Here is a 27,898-nt window from a genome sequence, read left to right on the forward strand (position 1 = left end):
GCTATTCACAGCAAATGCAGTAAGAGTTCAATACCCGGCCAGGGAGGTGACTCACATGGCTCAGCAGACCTCTCCTGACTCGCCTGCTGACGCCCTCAGCAGTGTATTTCAGTCAATCCGCCTGTCTGTCTCTGGTGAATCCTCTCACTCCCACCCCACACACCTCTGGCCTGTACCCCAGTTCTTGTATGCATAAATCTTTTAAAAATTTTTTTTTCACAAAATGGCACATTATTTTATTACCTAACCCACCAAAACCCCTTCTTATCTCTTCCCAGACAGTACTTCATTCCACCCCCAGTCAAAAGTAGCTCCCATCCCTATTTCTAGTTTTATTTGTACCTGGTGTTGAACTTTATATAGATGAAAATATATAGAACATTTCTTCTGTGTTTGTTTTCTTTTGCTTATTGTCAAGATTTAGGTAACTTCTCAGGTATAGGTGGCAGTTCATACATTTTTCTTAGGGAATGGCTTCCAGTTACAGTATATATTTATATATACTGTATATATATATATTTATATATTTATATATATATATACAGTATATATTTATATATTTACTATACCTTGATGATCCATCCTACTGTTGTTGGACATCTGGGTTATTTCCAGCTTTTGACTTATTTTTTTAAATTTTTATTTTTTTAAAGATTTATTTATGCTACAAGAACTGTGATACAGGCCAGAGTTGTGGTGGTGGGAGGATTCACCAGAGACAGAGTGGGGAACAGAACAGGTGGATTGACTGAAATACACTGCTGAGGGGAGCAGCGGGCGAGTCAGGAGAGGCCTGCTGCACCATGTGTGTAGCTCCCTGGCCGGGGATCAACTCATGCTAGAGTGGCCGTGGGCAGCTTCATAGGTTGCATCTTAATCCCTTGCGGCACCCGGGAGGCCCCCAACTTTTGACTTTTATAAATGAAACAGCTCTGAAAATTCTTGCATAAGTTTTTTTTTTTTTTTTTTTTTTTTTGGCAAACAGAGACCTGGGATTGCTGTGTCATTGAAACTTAACATAGTTCAGCTTTATAGAAGCTGCCTAACATTTTCATGACCTGGCCCGACATTTTGATAAACATTTTTAGCCTAAACAGTGTGATGAGAATTAAATATGGCGGTGGAAAGCACTCGGTGTGGTCTTTGTCAGAAAGGAATTTAAAGTGATGAATCAATACCCTCCTATCAAGCTGGAGTCCATAGGAACTAAACATTTGCCTATTGCTTATTCATTTAGATTGTTTTTGTTGTTTTGTTATTTTTTATAATGTTGCAATGAATGACATGATATTGCTTGCATTTTTTTAAAATTTGCTTTCAGTAAATTCTCAGGTTTGACTAGATGAAAGGATATGTGATTGTAAGAACTATCCCCCTTCGAAGGACTCTAAGGTCTGCTGAGAGGGGACAACAGGAGCAAGTCTCTTCCCCCTTGGGGTGGGGTGTGAAGATGGGTGGCTCATGGATTCATGGAGTATCTTGAAGAGGTCAGTAGGGTAGATAGAATGGAGGATAATTATCTTTAGGAATGACGTCGCATTTTATTTATTTATTTTAATGCTGTTGTATTTTATAGCAATGCAATATAGTTTCTTAGAAGATAAACTGAGTAATTGGGAAACCAACATATAACAGGTCCTTGAATAGAGTCACTTCATTCAACATTGTTTTGCTATAATGCTGAGTGGAAAAATTGAATTGCTGCCCAAGTCCACTGTCTGGGTGGAGTTTGCAGGTTCTCTTTATGTCTATTGGGTTTTGTCCGGGGACTTGCGTTTCCCACATCCCAAAGATGTGCATGTGAGGTTCACAGTCTGTCTCAACTGTCCCAGTCCCAGTGAGTGTGGGGGTGTGTGCCTATACCCTGTGATGGAAGGGCATCCTATCCAGGGTGGGGTCCTGCTTGCCCCCCAAGCTGCAGGAAGGTTTAGCTATTACTTTGAAGCTGTTACCCAGAATGAGCGGATTGGAAAGAAATGAGTGATTGTTCAGTAGTGGTTGTTTAGTAGTAGAAGTGTTTGGGCTCTTTATCTAAGAAGTTTGGTAATGTTTTTGTGACCAGAAATTTAACTCTTGTTTATATCAATCAGCCTGTGATAAAATTATTTTTAAATATAACATTTTGTTTCAACTATCAGTTTCCAAGACTTATCCATGTGTTAAGTTGAGGACTTACTGTATAATAACCATTATAGCAAGAAGGAGAGAGAAGTCACAGGTGCAAAGATTCACTTTATTCATTTTTGCCCCCCCCATATTAGCATGATTACAGCCAAAGAGGGGGAGGGGGAAAAAGTGGAGAGAGGGGGCGGGAGACTGCCATGGGGTGGGATAAGGTAGGCAAAGGGCCAGAAACTTGAGTCGGGGAGATTGGGACTGTGGTGGGGTGATGGGGCCTGATAGGCCTCTCCTCTAACACTCATTCCTGTTGAAGCTCTTGATGAGCGGGGAGGTCAGGCTCTTGTGGTCGACCTCACAGGTGTAGATGTTATGATTTCGGTAATCTGTACTGGGTATCGTCAGGGTGCTGCTGAGACTGTAGGTGCTGTCCTTGCTGTCCTGCTCTGTGAAACTGAGGTCGGAGCCATTGGCTTGTTCAACACCATCCACTTTCCACTTGACTTTGATGTCTCTCGGGTAGAAGTTATTCACCAGGCACACTAGAGAGACACTTCCGGTACTTAACTGCTCCTCAGATGGTTGGAAGATGAAGGCGGAAGGCTTAGCCACATCTCCTGTGAAAGGAAGCATGGAGAGTAGAGTTTAAGTAACATGGATATACTCCAGGGGAGTGCAGTCTGTGAGCAACCCCAGGGCTCTTCAGGACAGACATGCAGATGGCCGTGTCCTTATTCTGTGTAAAGGCAGCAAGAAGGCAGGGAGGAAGCATATTTATAATTTCGATTTTGAGTTTTTCCCTTGAGTCCCATACCCTTTAAGAGAGTCTGAAATTGTTTTGTCTAAATGCTGCAGCCATTCTAAGGCCCCTTTTTATATGCTTTTTTGACGTAAACTTTCCTTCAACTGTGTTCGCAGTCCCTACAGGAAACACAGTGCTTCTGACCAAAAAACAAAGGCCATTTTGTCTTATTACCTTGGAATTTTGAAGTGTTCTTTTACCCTTCATGATCAGACTTGGAATCTTCCTTCACTCTCCCCTTACCCCACAAAGGTCTCAGAGGGAACCTGGGACCTGATGGCTGTCACCACACGGGTCTGGGTTCAGCTAGCCCAGGAGGGGTCAACTGTAGTTTTGGCCACCTGCCTAGGAGGAACTAGCTAGCTTCATTTCTGACCATGAGCAGCTGCCAGATGGGCTTCTGGAAATCCCCCTCTATGGGCATTCAAGCCCTGGGGTGGATGCCCAAGAGTTAAAATAACGAATCAAAAATCTTTTGCTGGAACAAAAATAAATGAATAGGTTTTTTTCAGCAGATAAATGAATAGGTTTTTCTATATTGACGCTCCATGTTAACCAAACAGTTTAACATAAGATACTAAACATTTTGTATTTTAATATTTTTTTCTTTTAACTTCATTACTAATTTTTTCAGAGACTTTATGAAATAGATTTGGTAGTAAAATAATGTGAATTCGAGAAAAAATGGAGGGTAACTATTCTATGAGGATATTCCTATCTGGGGAAATCCTTGCTAGTTAAAAATTTTCCATCCTGAATTAAGGTATTAAATAATTAGTATATTGGATATGGAAATTCTTGAAAGACATCTTATTAACTTTTAATGGAGTTTAAAATCATAGACATAGACAACTTTTTAAAAGGCCTTCCACATAGCTTTGAAATAGTTTAAAATATTTAGTTTAGTTTTAAAACAGTTCCAATGTAGTCTTACTCAAGCCATTAACTTCTTGAAAATTAAAAACATGTCACAAATTTATCTTACCTTTATTAAAAAAAAATCAGTTAATATACCCACATGGTAGTTACTGTAAATTACATAAAAATTAATTAAGTAAAACCTGAGTAGCCAGATTACTGACCTTACATTAAATTTTTGCTGATGCAGATTTTACCCTAAAAGATTTATACCTATTTCTTTCTTTGAGGTTGAGTCTTTATTATTTAAATAGATTTGATGAGAGAATATGGTAAAATCTCTTATCACTGAAAAAATAGCTTTAAGTTCTTTATGGTGCCCTAATGGAAATTTTCATTAAGAGGACATAATAATATGAATTTTATTTCTGAAATCTCTAATAAATCAGCTTCTCCCTGCTTTTCTAATGTTAACTCAGTGCCCATCACATTTCTATCCTATTCCGTTTGTGACATTGTCTGTACCACTGTGTCAGGAAAGTGGGCAGCAGCAGCACTAAATGGACTCTCAGAGAGTCGCCAGGGCCTTTAGCGGCCAGGCCAACTGCCACGAGAGCGCCATGGCCACAAAAATTACTCAGTCACAAGAGTGCCACGGCCACGAAAATCAGTCAGCCCGCAAGAAGACACCCATGAGGGCCACAGAACTCGCTAACTGTGGCATGACCTTCTTGGCAGTCTAAAATTAAGGCCAAATAACAACTAAGGGAAAGAAAAGAATATACTCATTAAAATATTTCTTATTTTTCTACAAGTTTGTGGGCACTTAAAAATGCAATTATTTTATTTCCCGTCACTTAAACAAAGTTCTTCAAAACTGAGCTTTGGGGGCTCACCATCTTTCCTCCATTATCAGTCATTTCAAGTTTAGTCTAATACAAAAATTGAAGCTGTCAAGATGTACAATATCCATAGTTTTGGACTATGGACAGTATATCACTCATTTTAGAGTTTAAAAATGAAATTGCTGCTGATTCTCAATTAAGCCGCATCTTTCCCATGGCAAAAAAATCAACTTTTCTAACTTGTAACTGATTTTTTAATATGTGTTATTGATTTTTACTATCTTATAAAATAATTTATTGGACAGAAGAGAGAAAACAGATTAGGAAATAAATACGTTTCTCTACTTTTCTGTATCAAACACAATGAGCAAAAATCAATATTGTATTTGGCAAAACTGAATGAAAAAATTAATTCAATTTTTCTTTTTAGAGCTACAAGTCTTCCTTTTTCATCTACATTAATTTTTTCCCCTTGAGCTACTCTTTTCAGATTAAATTAACCTTTTTGCCTACAAGTCAATTTTAGGAGCTGAGTTTAATTTTTGGAACTGATGATACATCTAAAAGGTGTCTCATTTATCCCTTCCACAAAACACATATTTCAGCCTTTAAAAATCAATACTGTATTGACATTTGGCCCCAAATTTCAGAAGGCAATAGAGAAATATCACTTACATTTAACCTCCAGACATGTCCATTGGTCAAAGGTGATCCACAGCATTAGCTTAATTTCTCTCTTTCCCCTCAATTAAAAACCTCCCTTTGCTGCTAACTTCTGTAGACTGAGGATACCAGAAAATCTGGCAGTTTAGCTGCCACGTCAACTCATTAGCTCTTTGCTCTTCCCTGAGACAAACTGATTTTCAGTCCCCAGATCATCTGAATTTCGGAAGAACCCCGTTTTCTCCTAATTCACCTCAGTTCATGTCCTAATCATGAAATCCCCCATTTTGCGACTTTATGAGAAAAAAGGAGCAGAAAAGGGCACTTACGTTTCAGCTCCACCTTGGTCCCGGCGCCGAACGTGAGCCACAGTGAGGGCTCACTCACCGGCCCCTCAACAAAAACCTTCTGAAGCCAATTGTCTGAGAAAGTCTACTTCAGGGCAAGAGTCAGCTATTTTTCTCACAAATCCTACTCTCCTCACAAACTCAACAATTGGTTGGTTTGCTCATCTTAAAATTGGCTGTTTTCTGCTCTTTGTATTTGACTTACCAGAAATGGCCCATTTAACTAAAATGTCACAAACTGGCATAAATAATTCAACAGGATAAAAACTCACAAATAATTGAGCAAAACGGTACTCACGTTTGAGCTCCACTTTGGTCCCTCCACCGAAAGTGAACCACAGTGATTTCCCTCTACTTACACTCTTACAAAAACCTGCTCTGAAAGCTCAGCCACCCCTTCCCCCAATTAAGTCATTATGATTTGGAAATCTTAAAAATGGACCATCGGCTAGTCTCCTGTGGGGCAACTTTCCCTCCTCTGGAGCTAGTCTGGGAATGAAATTCATTTAATCCCTAACTTCTGAGTAATGGAAACACACACAAAGGAATAAAAAGCAAATCAATTAGAAACAGCACAGAATCAGCTGAAAACAGCACTTACGTTTGAGCTCCACCTTGGTCCCGGCACCGAACGTGTACCACAGTAGTTCCCCTAAACCAACCCTCTCAACAAAAACTGAGTTTCCCTTCCTGACAATTCAAGGCTCTGTCAGAACATATAACTAGGCTCCCTAGTAAATTTCTGAAATTACCACTTATACAGTTATTTTCACCAAATACCGGGACTGAATAAGTGAAATCACAACAAGTGTAACCTGTTTCTCACCTTTGTTTACAGATTACCTTTGCCTGGAAGGAAGCCAAGGGCTGCAAAAGTTAGTTTTTAGATCACTTCATTGACACAGGGATCACAAAACACAGAAAAGTGAGGAAAGAGAGTTTGGATTCTACTCACGTTTGAGTTCCACCTTGGTGCCTCCTCCGAACGTCCACCACAGTGGTAGCTCTCCATTGTCTCACTGTACAAAAACCTTCTCACCCAGGGGAACAGGGCCCTGGGCAGCTGCTATTCAAGCAGGTGTGGAGGCTCTGGAGCTTCTCTGATAGAAAATGTTTGCTTTCAAGGTGAGATCTAAAATCATAGAAAATGATATTTTTGTCTCTATGGCCTGATCCTTTTCCTTTGCATGCTACCACATCTAGACTGTTTATTTAAAATTTGTTTTTGCAAATAGGTTGAATGTTAACTATAAAGAAAGACAAGCAAGTTAAAAAAAAATACGCCTCCTTGTTCTCCTGGAACTGGAGTCTTTTACACACAATAAACCTCATTCGATGCTATTATGGAACTCTTTAGCATCAGTTAAGAATCATTAAAGGGTATCTTCCTATGTCACTGAGTTGTTTCAAAAGAGGTTAAGTAAATATGCATCAAGTCAAGAGCAGGGTCTTATTTTGAAATGTATTTTGGAGTCAAGCTAAAGATGACATGTCAAACAAAAATCAGTAAGAGTAGAAAAGTGAACTTCACTAGCTTGAATGTCTGTTCTCATAGGAGAGGTAGAACCCATCATGTCTTATTGAGTTGTCCCAGCTACATGCCGTCTTTGGAGCTGCCAGGGAATCATAGGGTTCCATGGTGTTTCAATGGTAACCCATCAAGGACATGGAAGATCTCATTTTATTTTGAGTCTAACTTTACTTATTGCAACCTTTATTTGCCTCTTAACTTTCCATCCCCACCTCAGCTCCCACCGTCCTAAACCTCTTCTTATTTTTCTATGACCTCCAGCTTTTTGCAAAACACTCCCTTTGCTTAAAAACATCTTTGTGTGCCAATATTAGCTTGTGAACAACTAATTGTCTTTCAAAACAACAAGAGAAACCACTTAGATTATTCCTAAGCAAGTGACCTGGCTTTGCTGCAGACAGAAGCAGGTCATTAAGTCTAATTCAGCAAATTGCACTTCTCTGCTGTTAGTTTCTTCCTACCTTCCTGGATTATAAATTGTTTGGTGTATAATTGACTTGTATTTGGAAGACCCTGACAAGTATCTTCACCTGACAAATGCTCAACAATTATTTGCAGAATGAATGAAACAGTTAAAGTCCAAAATTGGATAATAAAAATCAACAATTGATCAGAGTTGATAAATCATAATAGACCAAGGAGTAACTGTAACAGGGTGGTCTCCAGGAAAGGGGGAGGTTCCCTGCCCCACCCAAGGGAGGGTGGAGCTGAGCAGGAAGAGGAGAAGCTGCAGGAAGAGACGGAGGAAGGAAGCAGGATGGAGCAAGGAGACCTGGAGGAGGCACATGGAGCCTAGAGACACGTGAAGAAACTGCGCTTGTCTTTTGGTCGTGGACTAGGTGACACAGATGTGGGTGAGACCCGTGGGGAGGTGACAATGGCAGCTTTTATCTTGATGTTGATTTTGCTCTTTTCCTTCCGGGCTTGTCTGGTTGTTTGTGACCCTTTTCTGTGGGTCCCCACTGGAAGATGTTTTAGACTTGTGGCAGGCTTTGGGGCCTTGCTCTGGGCCGACCCCATATGGATGGAGTTTTACCCACGAGGGGACGGGTAACTTTGGGTGCTTCATTTAGAAACTAGACTCTTTGCCTTACCTGTATTGTTTTCTAGTTTTTATTAAAGTTCCTTCCCATTAAAGTGTCATATGTTTTGTGTTGATGCGGCGGATGGCAGAACCCATTTAGAATAGGCAGGTTTGTGGGGATCTGGGGTGCCCCTCTCCCTGTCCTATAACATAACTACTACAACAAGTTTTACTAAAGAAGTTGTAATTGTAATTCTGAAGATTGGGAGTAGGGTTTTTGATTCTGTCACTGGGAATTTTGCTAATTTCCTTGAATAGCAAAATCAGCAGTGGATCTCACCAGAGGATGAGGAAAGAAGGACTCAAGTTGAAGGAAGTGAGAAGAGAAAAAGTGGCAGTGGGAATTAAATGTGCAAAATGGCTGATCCAGGGTATAGTAAACATAGATCCTAAAGAGGATAAAAAGTGATTTTCTCTACACACACACACACACATATACACATACTAGATGTATACACATACATACATGCAGGAGTTTTCTTGAATACTTTTCTATTATCTTTAAGAATGCAAAAGAGATAGGAGTTTTCCTAATTCTGTATAGGATGTACTCTGACAAATATTGGAGATGGGAATGAAAAGATGACAAGACTGTAAAAAGGATGCATGTTCCTAGATAATTTGGAGATTGAGTATGAAGAGAACAACTGAATGACAACTATGAAGCAGGATTTGCTTCTAATAAAAAATGATTATCAGGGGCCTCCCTGATGGTGCAGGCAGTTGAGCGCCGCACTGTGAAGTGGTCCGCAGCCTCTGCAGCGCAGGTTCCATCCCTGCTGACCGGCAAGAATCCCACATGGTACAGCAGACCTCTCCTGTCTCACCCGCTGCTCCCCTCAGCAGTGTATTTCGTCAGCCTGCCTGTTCTGTTCCCCACTCTGTCTCTGGTGAATCCTCTCACCCTCCCACACATCTGGCCTGTACCCCGGTTCTTGTATAAAAATAAATAAATCTTTAAAAAAATGATTATTGTACGATCCATTGTGGCAAAAACTATCACACAGAGTAGTGATTGATAGCAGTGGTGTTTGTGACATTTCTTGTAATATAAAATGAATCACTGAGAAGTGCTGAGATCCTTAACATGTGTATGGTTCTTTATTTGATGGCAAAGGATGTCTCAGAAGCATCTGTCCAAAGGATGTCTCTGATCTACCTTGATAAGAAAAGGCAGTGCCAGTAAAATGGTCAGAGAGGTTCTTGAATTTAATGTATGAGTGATGGAAATACGATTTTGTTAGAGCATTTTAAGAAATTCATCACTGAAGATGCTTCATATTACCCCCTAACAAACTTAAATTCTAGAATAAAGTATAAAATGGGGCAGGGGAGAGAGAGAGACACTAAAAGCATATTTATACGCTATCTTATCAATGTTCCTTACGTCCAACATTTCAAGAAGCACCATTTTTGCTTTTCTTTCTTTCTTTCTTTCTTTCTTTCTTTCTTTCTTTCTTTCTTTCTTTCTTTCTTTCTTTCTTTCTTTCTTTCTTTCTTTCTTTCTTTCTTTCTTTCTTTCTTTCTTTCTTTCTTTCTTTCTTTCTTTCTTTCTTTCTTTCTTTCTTTCTTTCTTTCTTTCTTTCTTTCTTTCTTTCTTTTTTTAAGATTTATTTATTTATACAAGAACCGGGGTACAGGCCAGATGCGCAGGAGGGTGAGAAGATTCACCAGAGACAGAGCGGGGAACAGAACAGGCAGGCTGACGAAATACACTGCTGAGGGGAGCAGCGGGTGAGACAGGAGAGGTCTGCTGTGCCATGTGGGATTCTCGCCGGCTGGCTGGGATCGAACCCGCGCTGCAGAGGCTGCGGACAGCTTCACAGTGCAGTGCTCAACCGCCTGCGCCGCCAGGGAGGCCCCATTTTTGCTTTTCATTTGATTTAATAAATCTGCCTATTTGGAGAGGGCTGCCTCACATCAGGAATGTATAGCAACTCACCCAGTGTGTCAGGGACACAGTGGCAAATTTTGCTGTTTGTAAGATTTGAGGGATGGTGGCTTCCCTACCTGGCTCTGGAATGTTTGTGTCTGATAATCCATCTTGACGTCTGTGGTTCAATGCTTTTTCAGCTCATCCATCACAGTAGAGTTCAAGGCAGGTGCTCTTTTTACTTCAGTTTAACTCAGCCTTAGGATCAGATTGTTATATTTACTGATATAAGGAGGAAATTCTGGAGTCCACAACCTGATCACTTGCCATCCTCTGAATAGGGTGTCACAAGTGGAATCTGCCCTGCTTCCCCAAAGGGCAAGGATGATCCCATAAAACCTGGAAGGAGAGAGACAGAAGTCACTTTAGAACTTGCTGCTTCTTGCTTCTTCAGGCTGTCTGCTTCCACTCATCTCTGAACAAAAACATATTGGGAGAAGCAGAGTTCTTTGTTCAACCACATGCAAATTCTTGTGTGCCATAAGCAACACCCAAGATTCTGTTCCTGCTCTGAAAAATCTAGACATTCGTTTTCTTTCCACGAGGGCATTAAGGCTGCAGGTTTCATTTTATTTCCTAGAGTGAAAGAGAAAAGGGCAGCAACGGTGTCAGAACTTACCATCCTTAGAGAGGCTCAGCCACCAAGATTTACATATTGAAAGTTGTGGTTCTTGCCTGGTTTTACACAAATGACAACCCCCTTGAGCTCTGCCCTAGAGTTTCCTGCCCACCTCAGTCTGCCTATTTAGCACCCAACCCTGTGTCCAATCTCATCTTGCTACAGAGAAGCCCATCACGAGCAACTACGTGACTGGGAAAGTTGTGGAAGCTGTTGGGAAATAGATCAATTCAGACTTGGTTCTTCATGATTTTGCCCTCTCTGTTGTCAAAATCCCCAGATCTCTTATGGCTTCTCGATTCTGATTCCTTCTGGCTTTTATACAGAGTCACATTGTGTGAAAATATATGATACTTAATATTTAATGCATAACCAGTAATAAAATATATAAAAAATCTTATTAGATATACAATGTGAACTTAAGAAAATGGTAATTATTTAGAAGACTTTATCTCTCTCTCTCTCTATGTATCTATCTATGTATGGTTAGAGCAATACAATAAAAATTTGACTTTTTCCTTCCCTCCTTTCCTTCTCAAGCCCTATGTGTAATTACAGAACTGATTATAGTGAGAGATCATTATATTGGCATCGATGTGTTAATTATTGTTTGCCTCCTTAATTAATTATATAATAAAGGACATTTCAAAACATATATAATATTTTTGTCTAGGGTACCTGGTTGAGAAGCATAAATTTCAAATAGATTTCTTCTGTTCCTCATACCCTCAATAGTGAGAATAGAAATAGACATGTCTCAAATTCTATCTATCTATCTATCTATCTATCTATCTATCTATCTATCTATCTATCTATCTATCTATGTTTATAACACAGAAAACAAAATCTTCTCAAATATTCAGAGTATTTATAATATTTGCTCTCTACATCCCCCTACCGTGAAACATCAATAAATTGTCTCAAAGCAGAAATAATTTTTGTAACATTCTCCTAAACACAAAGCAATAAAACTAGAGATTATCCATAGTCAGCGAACAAGTTATTGACTTGGAAATAAAAAATTGCCCACTATTCAAAAACTCTCAAAAGAAAAGAGATCAAATTACAGAGTGCCAGATTATTTGAAAATAAATAAGTGAGAATTCTACATGTCAAAATCTATGGGGTGGTATCAAAATGACTCTCAAATGAAAATGTATTTATTTTACAGATTAGCCAAGAAATAAAACATAAGTAAACATAGCATGAAACTCAAGAAGTTAGTCACAGAATAAGTTAAACCGAAATAAGATGCAATTAGTAAAAAAAAAAGAAGCAAATTAAATAAAATATTTATTTTAGTGAATTAAGCCAAGAAATATTTCTTTGAAAAAGATCAATAAAACATACAAATTTCTGGAAGGTTTGACAAAGGAAAAAGAAATGCAAATAGATATTGGGCATGAGAAGAGATAATAACATACAAAAATTGCTTTTCAGAAGTAAAGTACATGCTACCTGAATCTCCCCCATTTTTCCTGCCTTTTGGGACCACCCTCGTCATTATGATTTTTCCTTTTTGGATAGTGGTTGAGAGGGTCAGTTCTGTTGATACAGAATTCACATATCACACAAGTCATCATTTAAAGTGTGTGATTCAATAGCTTTCATTATATTTGCTATACCACATACCCACAAATGTAACCATCACCATAATTTTTGAAAATTTTCAATATCTCAAAAAAGAAACGCTGCCCTTCTTATCTATCACTTCCCAGCACTGCCATCCTTCACAGCCCCAGCAACTACTAATCTGTTTTGTTTCTCTATGTTTGCTCATTTTGGATATTCCATACAAATAGAATATAATATGTGGTCCTTTGTGATTGACTTTTTTTCACTTAATACAATGTTTTCAAGAGTTATTCATGTTCAAGCATTTAATCACATTCTATTCCTTTTCACAACAGAGTAATATTCCACTATAGGGATATACCATATTTTGTTTATGTGCTCATCAGTTTATTCATCCTTTTTATTCTCTAAATAAACCTGCTCCTGTCTCCCTGTGACAAGTTGGTGAAGGCTGCACCTCTCCAAGGATTCAAAGTTTTTCAAATGTCCGGTCAGTTCCTATTTCAGATTCTTATTCCAAAGAGGTATTTGTCTCCTTGACTATTTTCATGGTTTATGTGGCTGCTGTCTTGTCTCTGCTCCTTCTTACCTCATGTCTGACTCTTTCTCCTTCATCATTTCTCCAGAAACCCTCTTTGAGTGGGTTCCTCTGTTAGAGAGTTTTGGGCTAATAGAACATTTATTCTACCCATATTCAGAGAAAAACCCCCATAGGTCATTACTTATAAACATCCAAATGAAGCAGAAAATTTCTAACCTCCAAGAATAAATTAAATAATTGGCCCAAGAAAAGTTGGAAACTAGACTAAGCCCCTAATTAAAGAGGAAATAGGGGAGTATATCAAAGATCTCTCTCTTCTGAAATAATCTAATCTAAGATGGTTTTCAAGCAGTTTATTTTTGAAACTGGTAATGCCTTTGTCAAGAAGATATATAGATGGAATGTTTTTCAATTTTTTCTCAGCATTGGCATGAAAGTTTACTGCAACTGGACCGGACTAGTTCTCCAAAGGAAACCTGGGGCCACTGCAGATTAGAAGGGCTCATTTCTATTCCATAAAGCCTCTCTCCAGTAGTTGTATGACTTTTTAAAGTAAAGTGAAGAGAAAGGGTAATTAGTTAGACAACTCTTACAATGATCTGGCTGGGGACTTGGAGAAGAGCTATATACAAGGGACAACTGCCAAAATTAATAACCAAAACCCAGAAGATCCATCCAAAAGTAAGGCCTACATACGAGGCCATCTCAACGTAGGGGGAAAATCACAATCACAAAGATAATCACACACAATATACCACGAACTCTTGTCTCCACCCAGGATATCATCCCTTTCAATCCTATGAAAAATAATGTTCTTCGCCTTCCTTGTTAGTCTTGCATTTCAGGGGGCACATTATGAGATCTTGCACTCACCACTGTGCTCTTAATTGGTGTTCAGAACATATTTACTGATAAATCAATGAGGCGAACAAAGATTGTTCAGCAGTCAGCTGGCACTTGCCGTTTTCACCTTGTTCTGGTGCCCTCTTGTGATCATCTTTGGTTGTTTCTGAGACTCTGAAAACTATGTGATGGTAGTGCCTTCATGTGGGATTGTCTCTGCAGCAGTTGATGCTGGGGCCATGTCAGGCACAGAAAATGGAGTGTCCCTTGGAGGGGTTTGTGGGCTTCTGAACTGTTCAAGCCAGAACAGACAAATCATGTTTAGCTTATTCAGTGCAAGTGGAAGAAAACTGCTTGAAAAAATAAACTGCTTGAAAACCATCTTATATTAGGGAGAGGAAATAATTCACTCAAGGCTGCTTAGCCGGTGAAGGACTGGGCTTGAAGTAGAACAGGGTGTCTTGCCTTCCAATTAAACTAATTCTATAACATCTCCTGCAGCAATTGGCAAAATCTTTGCAAGCAGGGACATTTTTTTGAACAGCTGCCATCTGGTCTTCCCAAGCCACAGGGAAATTTTGATGCATTTTCTGAAATTCACTGAAAGGATGAAAAATGACCCCATGAGGGGGCCTCCCTAGTGGTGCAAGGGTTAAGACACAACCTATGAAGCTATCCGCAGCCATTGCAGCATGAGTTCGATCCCTGGCCAGGGAGAAACGCACATGACGCAGCAGACCTCTCCTGTCTTGCCTGATGCTCCCCTCAGTAGTGTATTTCAGTCGGTCTGCCTGTTCTGTTCCCCACTGTTTCTGGTGGATCCTCTTACCCTCTGCACTTCTGGCCTGTACCCCAGCTCTTGTATGCATAAATAAATAAATATTTTAAAAAATGACCCCATGAGACATGAAAATATGTTTCTACAGCATGACAGAAGCTCCAGAACTCAGTCAGGACCCCAGTCACCATTTTTAAAGCTGGAAAAAACCTCGAGTATTTGACTTTTATAATTGAGGAAACCAAGATTCCATTAATAAAGCTGAGACTGTAGGGGCACAGCCAGGGTCTGAACATCTGCCTTCTTAGAGTCAGCTCATGATTTCCATTAAGTGGAACTGGTGCAGGCAGCCTGCAGAATGCATGATTGGCACATGAGCTGTCTTTCTCTTGGCAGTGTATTAATGAAAGGTAACCATAGCTATGCTAATAGATGTCATTAAGGCTTAAATGATTTCTTGCATCAGAAATTTATTTTTAATCTGCATGAAGTTCTAGTTGGAAGTGGAGGGTGGAGTTTCTGTTCTAAGCTGTCCCTCAGGACACAGGCTGACAAAGGAGCTTTCAGTATAAAGTTTCGATAGCCTGTCACCATACTACCAAATTGGAGTATGATTATGAGTATGGTTATGATTGTGAGAGAAAAATTGATCTCAGACTCCTGTTATTGGAGTGGGCTGGAATTCCAGACTGGAATGGAAGTTATGGGGATGAGAATCTTTATACCTAACAGAGTTCTCCTCTGCTGTTAAAGAAATTTTGGCCATTTAATGAGCAGGTGAAACTGAGTGAACACAGACTCTCTGGCTGGGCCATGAAATCAGGGTGGTAACATTCTCCACCTCGAGTTTCCTACATCCTGCCTTTCTCACATTGTAGAATTTTATAATTAGATTCTCCTCTTCCTGCTAGGGACTGAACAACATGAGGAGTGTGACCTCATCTAGGTAGTTCTATATTCTCCATTGTGCTAACTAACTGATGCAGCTTTCTAATATTTTCTCTTAGAGCTTTGCATTGAGGAATATGAGTGATTTTTCTCTTTGCTTTTCTTGTTCATGTTCAGTCTTTGATTTTGGCTTCAAGATTACACTTAAAACAACATGATTAAAGTTTCTAAATAATGATAATTACAGTTTATCCCCCATCCCAGTTCTCTGTTTTTTTTTTTTTTAAATACAGGGTTTTTATTTAGGTTTTAGTTAAATTTAGCCATATTTACCTGGACCTGGACACTGATTTAAGCAAATTTACTATTAAAACAGTATTTAGAGATAACCAATAAAATGTGAGTAGATACTGGAAAATAGGTAATAGGTAATATTAGGGGATTAATTATTCAAAATTCTGTATTATGATGACATGGTGGTTATTTTTCAAAAGTTCTTATCAGTTAGCAGTGTACTGAAATTCTTAATGGAATGGCTTTAAAATACTCCAGTGTGTGTTTTTTCCATCTATCTTTTATATGGTTGACCATGCTATAATCATTAAAAATGAAAATAATTGAAAAACATGACTGAGTAATAATTGAAAAACATGAGTGACTCACCACAAAGTTGGGGTGTAGTTATGAAAGTCTGTCTGTAGATGGCAGTGGTGTATAAGCCAACAAGCCACAGGTAGCAAAAGCAGTTACTATAAGCCAAGGCAAATTTTACTGTTTTTGGACTAAAGTTCATGATAAGATTTCTAGAATAAAATCTAGGTACATAGCAATCTTAAATATTTTAAAAAATTATAGGTGATTTATAAGTTTTCTAGATACTTTAAACAGACCATTAAAATAAACACCCATAAACCTGTAAATTTATACCTGTATTAACATTTTGCTCCCTCTCTCTCTATCTCTACTTCTGCTTCTATTTTTCTATGTCACCTACATAACCCTTACAAACTCCTCCTTGCTGTTTCAGAGCTGTGTGGATTCATCCTGATGCTAATCCAGATGCCCATTTATTCATTTGCAGTAAAAATTTAACCATCCAGTAAATTGGATGGTGCCATCCCCTGGCCAGCACTTTCTTCCCAATTGAACAAGATACCATGTAGTCATTGGAACATAAACTGAGACGGGATTAGAACCCCGACTCTGCATTTAATGAGCTGAGTGTAACATTAGGTAAATGACTTAACTTTTTCAAAAACTCAGATTTCTCATCTGGAATGTGGGATAGTAACACCTCTCTTATAGAGGTGTGATGAGGAGTAAATTAAGTACCATATATGGATCATGTAGCAGAGCCCTTGCTCCTGTACTTGGTTCTTAGTATGGACAAATTTTCATTGATTAGATCCAGTTCCCTGGGAAGCACACATATATATGCGCGGTTGACGAGAAACAGTCTTTGGATTATTCTTTCACTAAGTAACCAGAGTCTTCCTAAATAAATAAAGAAAGTTGATCAAGTTATCCCCCTGCTCAAAACTCTTCTTAGATTTCTCACTGCGCTTAGAAGTCCCTTGTCATCTTCTCTCAAGCCTACCTCAGCGGTTCTTCTCCGATGCTACTGTGGCTGGAATCACCTGGGGGACTTTAAATGCTATGATGCCTGGATCCCACCCTAGAGATTGTGATGCTCTGGTCTGGTGCATTGAGGATGACAGGGCATTGGGGTTTCCACGAACACACCAAGTGAGTCCAATATGGTGGAACCAGACCCCTCCCCACTGGCTGACACATTTCTTACCAAGCTCCTCTCCCTTCCTGCTCCGGCCTCTGGCGCTGCTGTCTGATCTTTGCACATGCTGAGTCTTGTTCCCCTTCAAGGAGTCATGTTTCCTCACTACCCAGGTCTGCTTCAAATCTACTTCTGCATGATTTGGTCCCTGGACAGAACCTGGCCTCCTCTTCACCTCTGGAATCTGGGGTTTTGGAGGGCTGCAACTTCAACTATCAGAGTCTTTCATGACTAGTTGAAATGGGTGCAATTTTGTTTTTTGACTGCAGTGTGATTTTTCACAGCAAAAATGTTTAAGACTCAGGTATTCAAAAGTTATCCCAGTTCTTTGGAGTCCCTCATGCAGGGTAGGAACTAGGATGAAACAGGCAAGGCATTTGCTTCAGGTACAAAATTTAAGGAGATACAAAAAAACCCCTTAGTAATTCAGCTAAATAATATTCTAAAAATCAAAATCAATGCAAAAAATTCATAATAAACAAACAATTTTAAAGTAAAGACAGGATCTATGTTTTAAATAAAGAAATATCAGTAGGGACTGATTTATTTTGTAGCTGTAGTGTACTTGAAGGAGTTTGATTCTGTGTATTTTCTTGGGTTGTGTTTCTCCAGCTAAGGTGATGGGGATTTCCAGAAGTATAAAATTTGCTGTAGAAATATTTTATATTAAAACATAAATGGACATATTGTGGAAAAGAATGTAAGTTTTAATTAAATTTCAAAAGAAAACAAACACAAGATTGAAGAAATATTTCTTTGAAAAACTCAGGTCAATTCCCAGAACGTTGGAAAATCGAATTTTCTTCGTTCTGCACAAGGTGTAGTCGTGAGTATGAGAAGCTCTGTCATAAATCTTGCAGTTAAAGAACATCAGAATCCAAGATAGTTATAACCTGCAGAATTGCTTTTTGCAAATGGGAAGGTGATAAACAATAAGAAAAGTAATAGGTGAACTTTTCAAATAGCCTTACACAAAACTGTTCTGGTCGAGTCTTTGCTTCCTATATGTAAAGTGAAAATGTTAGGACAGATGAGAGGTAAAGTTCTTTATTACTTTAATATTTCGAGATTTTTTTTTAAATGATTTATTTATTTATTTTATACAAGAACCGGGGTACAGGCTAGATGCATGGGAGGGTGAGAATATTCACCAGAGACACAGAGGGGAACAGACAGACAGACTGACGAAATACACTGCTGAGGGGAGCAGCGGGCGAGCCAGGAGAGGTCTGCCACGCCATGTGGGACCCTCGCCTGCCGGCCAGGATTGAACCGGCGCTGCAGGCTGCGGACAGCTTCACATCGCGACGGCGCTCAACAGCATGTGCCACCCGGGGAGGCCTAAAAAAGATTTCTTTATGCATACAAAAGCTGGGGTGTAGGCCAGAGGTGCAGAGGGGAGAGAGGATTCACCAGAGACAGCAGAACAGGTCGATTGACAGAAATACATTGCTGAGGGGAGCAGTGGGTGAGAGATCTGCTGCCCCGTGTGGGTCATCTCCCTGGTCAGGGATCGATCTTGTGCAGCAGTGGCTGCAGACAGCTTCATAGTACTTAGACTTAACCCCTTGAGCCACCAGAGAGAAACCTTCCCCAATTTTTTTTTGAAAGAGGAAGGCTGATGAACATCTTCTTGAAATTTGTAGTGCATAGATACAACCAGAAGAGGGCAGCAAGTGTCCACTCTTTTAAAAATAAAACCTTCCTAAAGGGCTACCTGGCCAGGGGGAATTGTGACATTACAATTAAAACTGTGTCTCACCCATTTAATAAAAACCAATTTAAAAGAGACTTTCTTTGGAAATCAAGAAAGTCTTTTATTATTTTATTTTATTTCCATTGAGGCATAAATGACATATATTATTTTCAAGTGTACATGATTTGATATTGTACCTATTGTGAAATAATCACCACAATATGTTTAGTGAAATTCTTCACCTTATACAGTTACAATTTTTTCTTGTAATTAGAGATTTTAAGATTGTCTGTCCATTTTAAAATTAGACTTTTATTTTTTCCCTTGAGTTGCATAGATCTAGATATATTTTGGATATTTGCCCCTTATCACATATATGATTTGCAAATATTTTTTTCTTCTATGTAGGTTGTCTTTTCATTTTTTGGATCACTTTTGCTATACAGAAACTTTGTGGTTTGATGTAGTCCTACTTATATATATTTGCTTTTGGTGTCAGATCCAAAAATTCGATACCAGGACTATGTCACAGAACATACTGCCTATGTTTTCTTCTAGGAGTTTTATGGCTTCAGGTCTTACATTCAAGTCTTTAATCCGTTTTGAGTTAATTTTTCTGTGTGGTACATAAAATAGTGGTCCAATTTCAATCTTTTGCATGTGACTCAATATCATTTATTTAGGAGACTGTTCTTCCCCCATGGGATGTTCTTGGTTCCTTTGTTGTAAATAATCGACTATATATACCTGGGTTTATTTCTAGGCTCTTTAGTATGTTCTATTGTTCTGTTTTGTTGTTTTTTTAAGCAATGATGGAATTTTTATTTATTTATTTATTTATATTTTATTTTATTTTATATAATTCTTACATCATTTTTCATTTTTGCACAATGTATGTATTTTCATTTTGGTTATATTCTTATGCCAATTCCATTATGTTTCAATTTTTTGAGAAATGCTTATTTTATTAAAAATATTTTTTTTATTGGGGCCTCCCTGGTGGCCTAGGGGTTAAGTCTCAGCGCTGTCACCGCTATGGTCTGAGTTCGATCCTAGGCCAGAGAGCTAACTCACATGGCACAACAGACCTCTCCTGACTCGTCCGCTGCTCCCCTCAGCAGAGTATTTCAGTAGATTTGCCTGTTCTGCTCCCCACTCTGTCTCAGGTGAATCCTCTTACTCCCCATACCTCTGGCCTACACCCCAGTTCTTCTATGCAAAAATAAATAAAATCCTTTCAAAAAAAGAAATATTTTTATTAAAGTAACATTGCTTTATAATATTATATAAATTTCAGGTGTGTATCACTATAATCTAATATATGTACATAATGAATTATGCTAACTGCTAAAAGTTCATCTACTCCCAAGTTAGCATTGTATGTTATATAGTTTGTAATCAGGAAATGTGATGCTTCCAGCTTTATTCTTTCACAAGATTGCTTTTGTGATTCCATATAAATTTTAGGATTGTTTGTCCTGTTTCTGTGAAAACTCCCATTGGAAATTTGATAGGGATTGCATTGAGTATGTGGATTGTTTTGTATAGTGTGGACATTTTAAAAATATTAATTCTTCTAAACCATGAGCAAAAATATCTTTCTTTCCATTTATTTGTGTCTTCTTCAGTTTCTTTCATTAATGTCTGATAATTTTCAGTATATAGGTATTTCACCTCCATGGTTAAATTTATTTCTTAGAACTTTTTCTTTTTGATGAAATTATAAATTGTATTGTTTTGTATATTTCTCTTTTTGGTAGTTTGCTATATATGTGTAGAAATGCAGCATAATTTGTCCTTCTCACAACTTATCTGTCTCATCCTTGTTACTTCATTTTGCCTGGAATGGAATCCTTACATGGATGCTAGAGAATGAATGTTTGTTTCCCTGAATTCGTATGTTAAATCCTTTCCCTCCCTCCTTCCTTCCCATATGTACCTTCCCCTCCCCCCAGTATATTTTATTATTTTTAACATGATTTTTGATTTCAGGAAGTTTTCTCATTATTTCTGGAAACCGAACCAATTTATAAACACTTCTGAATTTAAAATAGAAGACGTTCATTAAATCACTCAGCAATTTGTGGTTTTAGAGTTTCTAAGTTGACCATAGGGCTCTAAATTAGCTTCTGTGTCTTCTGTCTTATAACTGCGCTGTCAGTGTTACTTGCACAGCCCACTGCTCCTGCAATCTGCCTCTATATTTGCTAATTGTTTTGCATAGGCCAGGGTCACACCAGCTGCTCAGAATTTTATAAACAGGGCCTTGGCCATGTGAGCTGAGCAGCAGCAGGCAGGGCCAGCAAGATGACGTTTGCGGCCCAGGTCCTCCTCATGCCCTTGTTGCTCTGGGTCTCAGGTGAGAAATTTCTAAGTGCTCCCATCCTTTGGAGTGATATCTTTTTTAGAGTTAAAAAATAATTATAAGACACAATGAGTCATGCTGGCTATTTCCAATATAGACACGTCATGTGCTGACATGTGATGGCATTTGAAAACACCTTTAGATGATATTTCTCCGTGTCTATTTAACATGTCAGCTCATCATTATCCTTTTGTGATTGCAGGTGTCTGTGGGGACATCGTGTTGACCCAGTCCCCAAGCTCCCTGCCTGTGACTGTAGGAGAGAGGGTCACCATCAACTGCAGGGCTAGTCAGAGCATTAGCAGCTACCTAGGTTGGTACCAGCAGAAACCAGGGCAAGCTCCTAGGCTGCTTATCTCAGATGCATCCAACCCAGTATCTGGGATCCCTGACAGATTCAGTGGCAGTGGATCTGGAACAGATTTCACTCTCACCATCAGCAGCCTGGAGCCTGAAGACTTTGCAACTTATTACTGTCAGCAGCGTCAAAGCTTCCCTCTCACAGTGCTTCAGGCTTGAACAAAAACCTCCGCAGGGCTGTGAATCAATGCTTCTGTCCTGCCCAGCTGCTTCCTCCCCAAGTAGCGTGAACGTGGAAACTCTTTATCTTCCTAACAGGCTGTATCTCCTGTCTTAATCCCTTGGAGGGTCTGTAGAGTCCAGGAAAAAACTGAGTGGGCATTTCTGGATCTCTCTGTCACTCTTTTTTTTTTTTTTGGTGGGATATGTTATTAAGCTGTCTTAGAGATGCTCTCAGGAGCTTTTGTGTCACAGGAAGTGGCTTGCTTCCATGGACAGATAGCGTGATTGAATCATAAGGTCTATGCCTACTCCCTGGAGATGGGGCCAGTGAAATTTACACCCCAATTGATCAATTCCCTCTTCTCTTTGCCTCCTTTACTCTGGAACATTTCTATTTTAATTTTCCCACTCATCTTACCTTATCTGCTATTGCCCTCCAGCTCTGTAACTTCTCAGTACTAAACCCTTGACATCTTCTATTCAAAGAGGTAGTATGCCTGCCTTGAAGGTAGTATGCCTGCCTTGCTTTCTCCCTTCCATGTATGCTGTTTTCCAGCCACATCTTTCTGATTAGTGTCACTAAAGTGGCTTTCCCCCACCATTTCACTTAGCATGCATTTTCCTCTTCATTTCTTTTAGCTTTACCCATTCTTGCAAAGGCAATTCTCTATTGGAAATTTGTAATATATATCGTAGCAGCATTCCCCATTATCTTTCTTATCATTCATCACCTTTCTCCCTTATACTTCCTATGGGTACCCAAGTCTAATTTTCTGATTGAAGGAAGTTGTGGCTCTAAATATCTATAACCTTCATGTCTTAGATAATATTTAGTTAACATGGTCATTTCTGCATGAATGGAAAAACACTAGTCATTCAAGTATTAAGTCTTCACCTCCTTTAGAAGTGTTTGGGTTAATAAAATTAAGCTTCATGAAAGATTACAGCAAATCTGGCCTTTTATGTATATGAGAGCTTCTCATAATAAGGAACATATTTAAAGTATTGATGTTAACAAATCCATGCTCTTCATTCTGAGTGCTTACTATGCGTCAAGAGTAAAAGTACCTGCTTTCACTCCAGTTGGGAGAGACAGACATTAAATAACTGCCTCAGTGAAATTTTACTGTGTTGTTTTGTATGTACTATGGAGAAAAATAAAGCAAGGACAGGGGTTGAAGCTTGCTGTGGTAAAATATGTAGGCTTTTTTCCCCCACAATTTTAAGTATTTATTATATGAATCGAAACTATGACATTTATAAATATGCGAGAATCACCCACAGCATATAATAAACACCACAACAATTAAAGACACATCCAATAAAACATAATGTATTCATTATGGGAAAATTCTTTCTACCATGAAATTCACCTGTGATGGGTTTTTGACCACTGGGTGTTGATAAAGTATCAAGCACATTCACTTGAAGACTTTTAAAACTGAATGATGTGTTAGCCATTATCATCTAATGACCCATTCATGAAATATAGTGGCTTACAATTGTAGTGGTTCTATTGTTGTGTTCATTGGTTAGCTAAGTAGTTCTGTTAATCTGGCCTTTGGTTGATTAGCCAGATTTGGTTAATCTTGGCTGACTTGCTCATGTGCTTTAAGTTAGCCAGCAGGTTAATTGAGTGCTAGTTAATTAGAAAGGTTCACATCTATTTAATCTACTTCTGTATTTGTCTGACCAGCAGTTGGGGGTGAGCGATGGGGCCTCATGTCTCTTATTATGTGGTAGACTAATCTCAGCCTTCTTTGGCAGTTGGCAGCGTCCCAAGAGAGAAAGTGAAATCCTATAAGATATCTCATTGCCTAGACTCAGTGTTGACCCAGTAACCCACTGGCTGAATATTTTTTTTTTATTTTTATTTTTTATTTATGCAAGAGCTGGGGTACAAGCCAGATGTGCGGGAGGGTGAGAGGATTCACCAAAGATAGAGCGGGGAACAGAACAGGAAGACTGACGATATACATTGCTGAGGGGAACAGCGGGCGAGACTGGAGAGGTCCGCTCACCACTGTTGCTCCAAGGCTGGCGGGGATCGAACAGGCACTGCAGAGGCTGTGGACAGCCTCACGGCACTGTGCTCAACCACCTGCACCACCAGGGAGGCTCCATTCCTGCATATTAGTGATCAGTGTAGTTGACCCTGCTGAAGGAGAGGTAAATAAATAGCTTTTGATAAGGAAGGACTGTGAAATTACAGCCCAATGTGTGGATATAGGGACAGAAAAGGAACAGAGGATCATTTTTACTATCAATTCACTATATAGATGGTTGTGGAAAGCTGCACTGAGTTTTCATCAATTCCTTGATGTGGTGAGCAAAGGAGCCATGGGAATATCTCCTGGCTCTAGTTAGAGGAAACAACACATTTCTGGACCAGTGTATTGGAGAAATAGAAGGAAGCCAACATAGCTAATGTGGAGTGGACAAGGGAAGAGTAGTGGGAATAAGATCAAAGGAATAACAAAGAAGTCACATTGTTTAGGACTTTGTAGCTTTCTCTAAGGTTTTGTTTTGCGTGCTGTGGTAAGCAGGAGATCTCTGAATAGTGCAAGTTATGGTTTGATATGTAGGTTAACAGGATCTCTCTCAGGGACAGGAGAGGTAACAGTTAGGAGGCCATCCCTATCATCTGGGCTGGAGATGGTGGCAGCTTGGGTTCACAGCTGTGGCAGCAGAGGAGGGGACGAGTGGAATATTTTGAAGCGAGAAATAAAAATATGCTGATGGGCTTGACAGTGTGAAAGCAAGAGAGGTCTCAAGTTGACTCCAGGGTTTTTCTCTCACTACCAGAGGGGCTGATTTTGACAGAATAGAACCTGCCTGGTTGAATCTACTGATGGTGCTCCTTGTTGAAGTTTTCAGTTCAGGCTCACATTCTTTGCCCCAGCATTTGTTTTGTTATTTTTAAGCATTTTTATGTCTATTTGTGTTCTCTTATAGGTCTTATAAGACTGTTACATTGAATTATTTCTCAGAGAGTTACAAATCTTTGTTTCTTTAGGTAGGTTAGAGAGCTTTATTATCTTTTGTCAGTATTGTGTTTGCTGGGTTCTTTACAGTCCCTGTGGCCTTGTGTTGGTGTCTGTTTATTTGAAGGACACGTCCATCCCATCTGCCAGTCTTTACAGTCGGGTTTTGACAGATAAAGACATTCTCTAGGCCCTTGGTCTGATGGGACTATCTCTGGGGTTATAGTTGACTGGGGCTGGATCCAGGTCATGTGGCTGCTGCTGGGTCCACAACTGGGACCCAACTTGAACTTGATCAGGAAGCCACTTCTGTGTCTGCAATTGAGTCTTCAGATGGCAAGCCTGATACCAAGGGCATAGGTAAGTTTGTCTCCTGTCAGGTATCTGAGCAGGTTCCCTTAAGGTCCTGGAGGATGAGGTGGGGGGGGATGGTGGGCAGCCTTGCCTCCAGAACCATGGTAGAGCAGGGCTTGAGCCAGGTCACAGGGCTGTTTCAGGGTCCACAGTTGGGATTAGGGTTGAGGTGCTCTACCAAGGGCAAGTTATATAGCTCCGCCTTGGTTCCTTGACATATGGAACTGATGGTAGCACTGCAGCCAAGTGGAGTGGGAGCCCAATCTATAGAGAGATGCTGTTGCATCTGGCCTGCAGCTGGACCATGGTCAATGAACCTGCCATTAGCATGTCTTGTCTTTGCATAGTTGCTCCCCTTGGTCTTGGGTTCCACTTGGGTTCCACACCTTCTATCAGGATCTCCAAGCTCCTGCAGAGATACTTTTGTATACGGATGGATGCTGTTTCTGTGGGTGAACAGGAGTCAGAGAACTTCTACGCTGCCATCTTGTTGGTATCAGATTATTTTTTCTATAGTTCATGACCTAATAGAGCTTGAGGAAAGAGACCAGAAGACTCTAGAATGAGATGACTTGTGAAAGGTTAATATCTTTCAATTTACAGAGAAATATATTACCTTCTTGTTTGGACTGAACTAAAGACCTATGGACTGGACCCCAAAATAATTTTTAAAAATTTTCATCTATTTTAAAGAAACCATCCAGCAAGTAATTGTTTGAGAAGTCTTTCAGTGCATGAGAACTGATGATTTTGGACTTTTACCCAGAGGTTAGAATCAGTCAGTTCCCTTTTCATTCTTTCTAGAGGAAAAGTATTCTCAATTATGTATAGCCAAGACTAGCTTGTTAATACTAGTTAACTCTTCTCTTTAACCATGTCTTCCTCTTTTCTCCCATTAAAAATCCCTGACTCTGTCCCTTCTGGGCATACCTTTTAGGTTTTCTACCTGGATCTGTGTACCATGAATTATTATTCTTTGCTCTCAAGTAAACACGCCTTGTTTTTTAACAACTTTTTGAATTTTCTAGGTGGACACAATCAATAGTGACTCCATTTTTAATAGGTATGAGACAGGCACGGGACATCATTACTTGCACTTGTTTTGCAAATAACTCCTTTCAATAAGCCTACGATTTCGGTTCCTGTCACAGCTGTGGGAGAAATGCTGGCTGCACCTCACTGAACACCCCCTCTGGGGATTTTTTGTGAAGAAATGAGTCATCTTGTATAGATATTTACACACTTGACCACGGCCTAAGTCACCACATCCTCACACTCCAGACTTGCCACCGCTGAGTGGATTATTAGTTCTGATGGTAAAGTCAGAAGCCGGCCTGTGAGGAGCACAGCAGTGCTCCAGCCTTGCGCTGCAGTGAGGCCGCTGGTCCCTCCATGTCATACCATGATCATCATGGTACAGGGGCTGGTCTAGCTCATTAGCTGATGTCCACTGTCTCCCCCCATCACAGGTCAGAGCCTGTGATGCTGCAGTATAAGAGAGACGTGCACTCAGGAGACTTAACCTAAAATGTGAGGAAGATTGTGAAGAAACGTTAAACAGAGAAGTTTATCTCTGTGGTGTGAGAGCTGGAGGATTAAACAGTGGGGTGGACTTTATTCCACATTACATCTCCAAATCATCTTCCCAACAACATACAGCAAACACTGCAGGGACTACTTGCTGTGTTTCTGTGACTTGGCATGTCTTACCTCACCAGGACATAGGTCACTGCCCTCATCTCCTTGTCCCTCATCAGCATCGTGGTTCTATACCCCACAGTTCATCAAGGTCTAATCAAAAGTCTCTGAACTGGAGGACTGTGCCTGGGGACCTGGATGGACTATGTACAGACTGAAGGGCTGGAGAATTTGCTATTCAAAGTCCAGATGCATCAGGAGAAGGAAACTCGAGGAAAGAGAGGACAAATGCACCCTTGGTTGCTTCACTTCCTCTGAAGTCTAGTAACTCCTGTGACCTTGAAGTTTCTCCTGTGCACTGTGTTGAAGACCAAGGAGTGGACGAAGGAGGTGGGAGAAGTTCCAGGCAGACTGTACCAGTCCCTTCAATTTGTTTTTCACAGTCTGTGCACCAAGTGCTCAGCTGGTGCTGTCTGAGGCCTCCTGAACAGCTGGTGGTTGTGGCAGGGAGAGCTGTGGGCCCACCTCAGTGGGGGTTTGTGTTCGGGGCTCAAGCACTGTGGGAGGATGCTTCCTGGTCTGGAAATAGTAGTAGACTGCAGAGTCTTCAGGCTCCACATTTCCAATGGTGAGAGTGAAGTCTGTTCCAGACCCACTGCCGCTGAAGCGTGTGGGCACCCCATTAGATCGGGTGGAGGCATGGTAAATGAGGAGTTTGGGGGCCTGCCCAGGCCTGTGCTGGTACCAGGATAAGTAATTCTTCCCATCTGAGTAGAGGAGGCTCTCACTGGCCCCGCAGCTGATGGAGACACTCTCTCCCGGGGAAGTAGGAGGGGACACAGCGGCCTGCGCGAGTGCTATCTGTGCTCTGGAGCCTGCAATCAGAGGCACACACAGCTGATCCAGAGATGCTGTGATTCTGTTAGAGCTAGAAAGGGACTCCAGAGAGAGACTAGAAAAGAGCCTGTCGCTGTCAGTACTTATTTCCTGCCCCTCCCAGTGCCACTCTTCCCAGGGAGCATGAGGGTTGCCCCTCAGGGAACATTCCCCATGGGGATGTTCTCTCACCTGGAACACAGAGGAGCAGGAGCCCGAGGATCTGGGATGGCAGCACCATCTTCC

At 40.1% G+C, this 27,898-nt stretch overlaps 1 protein-coding gene across 1 annotated transcript; it reads right to left on the minus strand.

The window, feature by feature from the left end:
* Nucleotides 1-2,310: 2,310 nt before the first annotated feature.
* Nucleotides 2,311-27,893, minus strand: LOC119259155 (immunoglobulin kappa light chain-like). Its single transcript, XM_037527795.2, has 4 exons — nt 27,845-27,893; nt 27,346-27,651; nt 5,616-5,657; nt 2,311-2,735 (listed from the first exon to the last, which is right to left on the minus strand). The coding sequence occupies exons 1-4, from the start codon at nt 27,891-27,893 to the stop codon at nt 2,413-2,415; spliced, it is 720 nt and encodes a 239-aa protein (XP_037383692.1). The 3' UTR covers nt 2,311-2,412.
* Between the last annotated feature and the right edge of the window lie 5 nt (nt 27,894-27,898).

This window comes from Talpa occidentalis, unplaced genomic scaffold (assembly GCF_014898055.3).
Source record: "Talpa occidentalis isolate TD23 unplaced genomic scaffold, MPIMG_talOcc4v2.1 talOcc4.5, whole genome shotgun sequence".
NCBI lineage: Eukaryota > Metazoa > Chordata > Mammalia > Eulipotyphla > Talpidae > Talpa > Talpa occidentalis.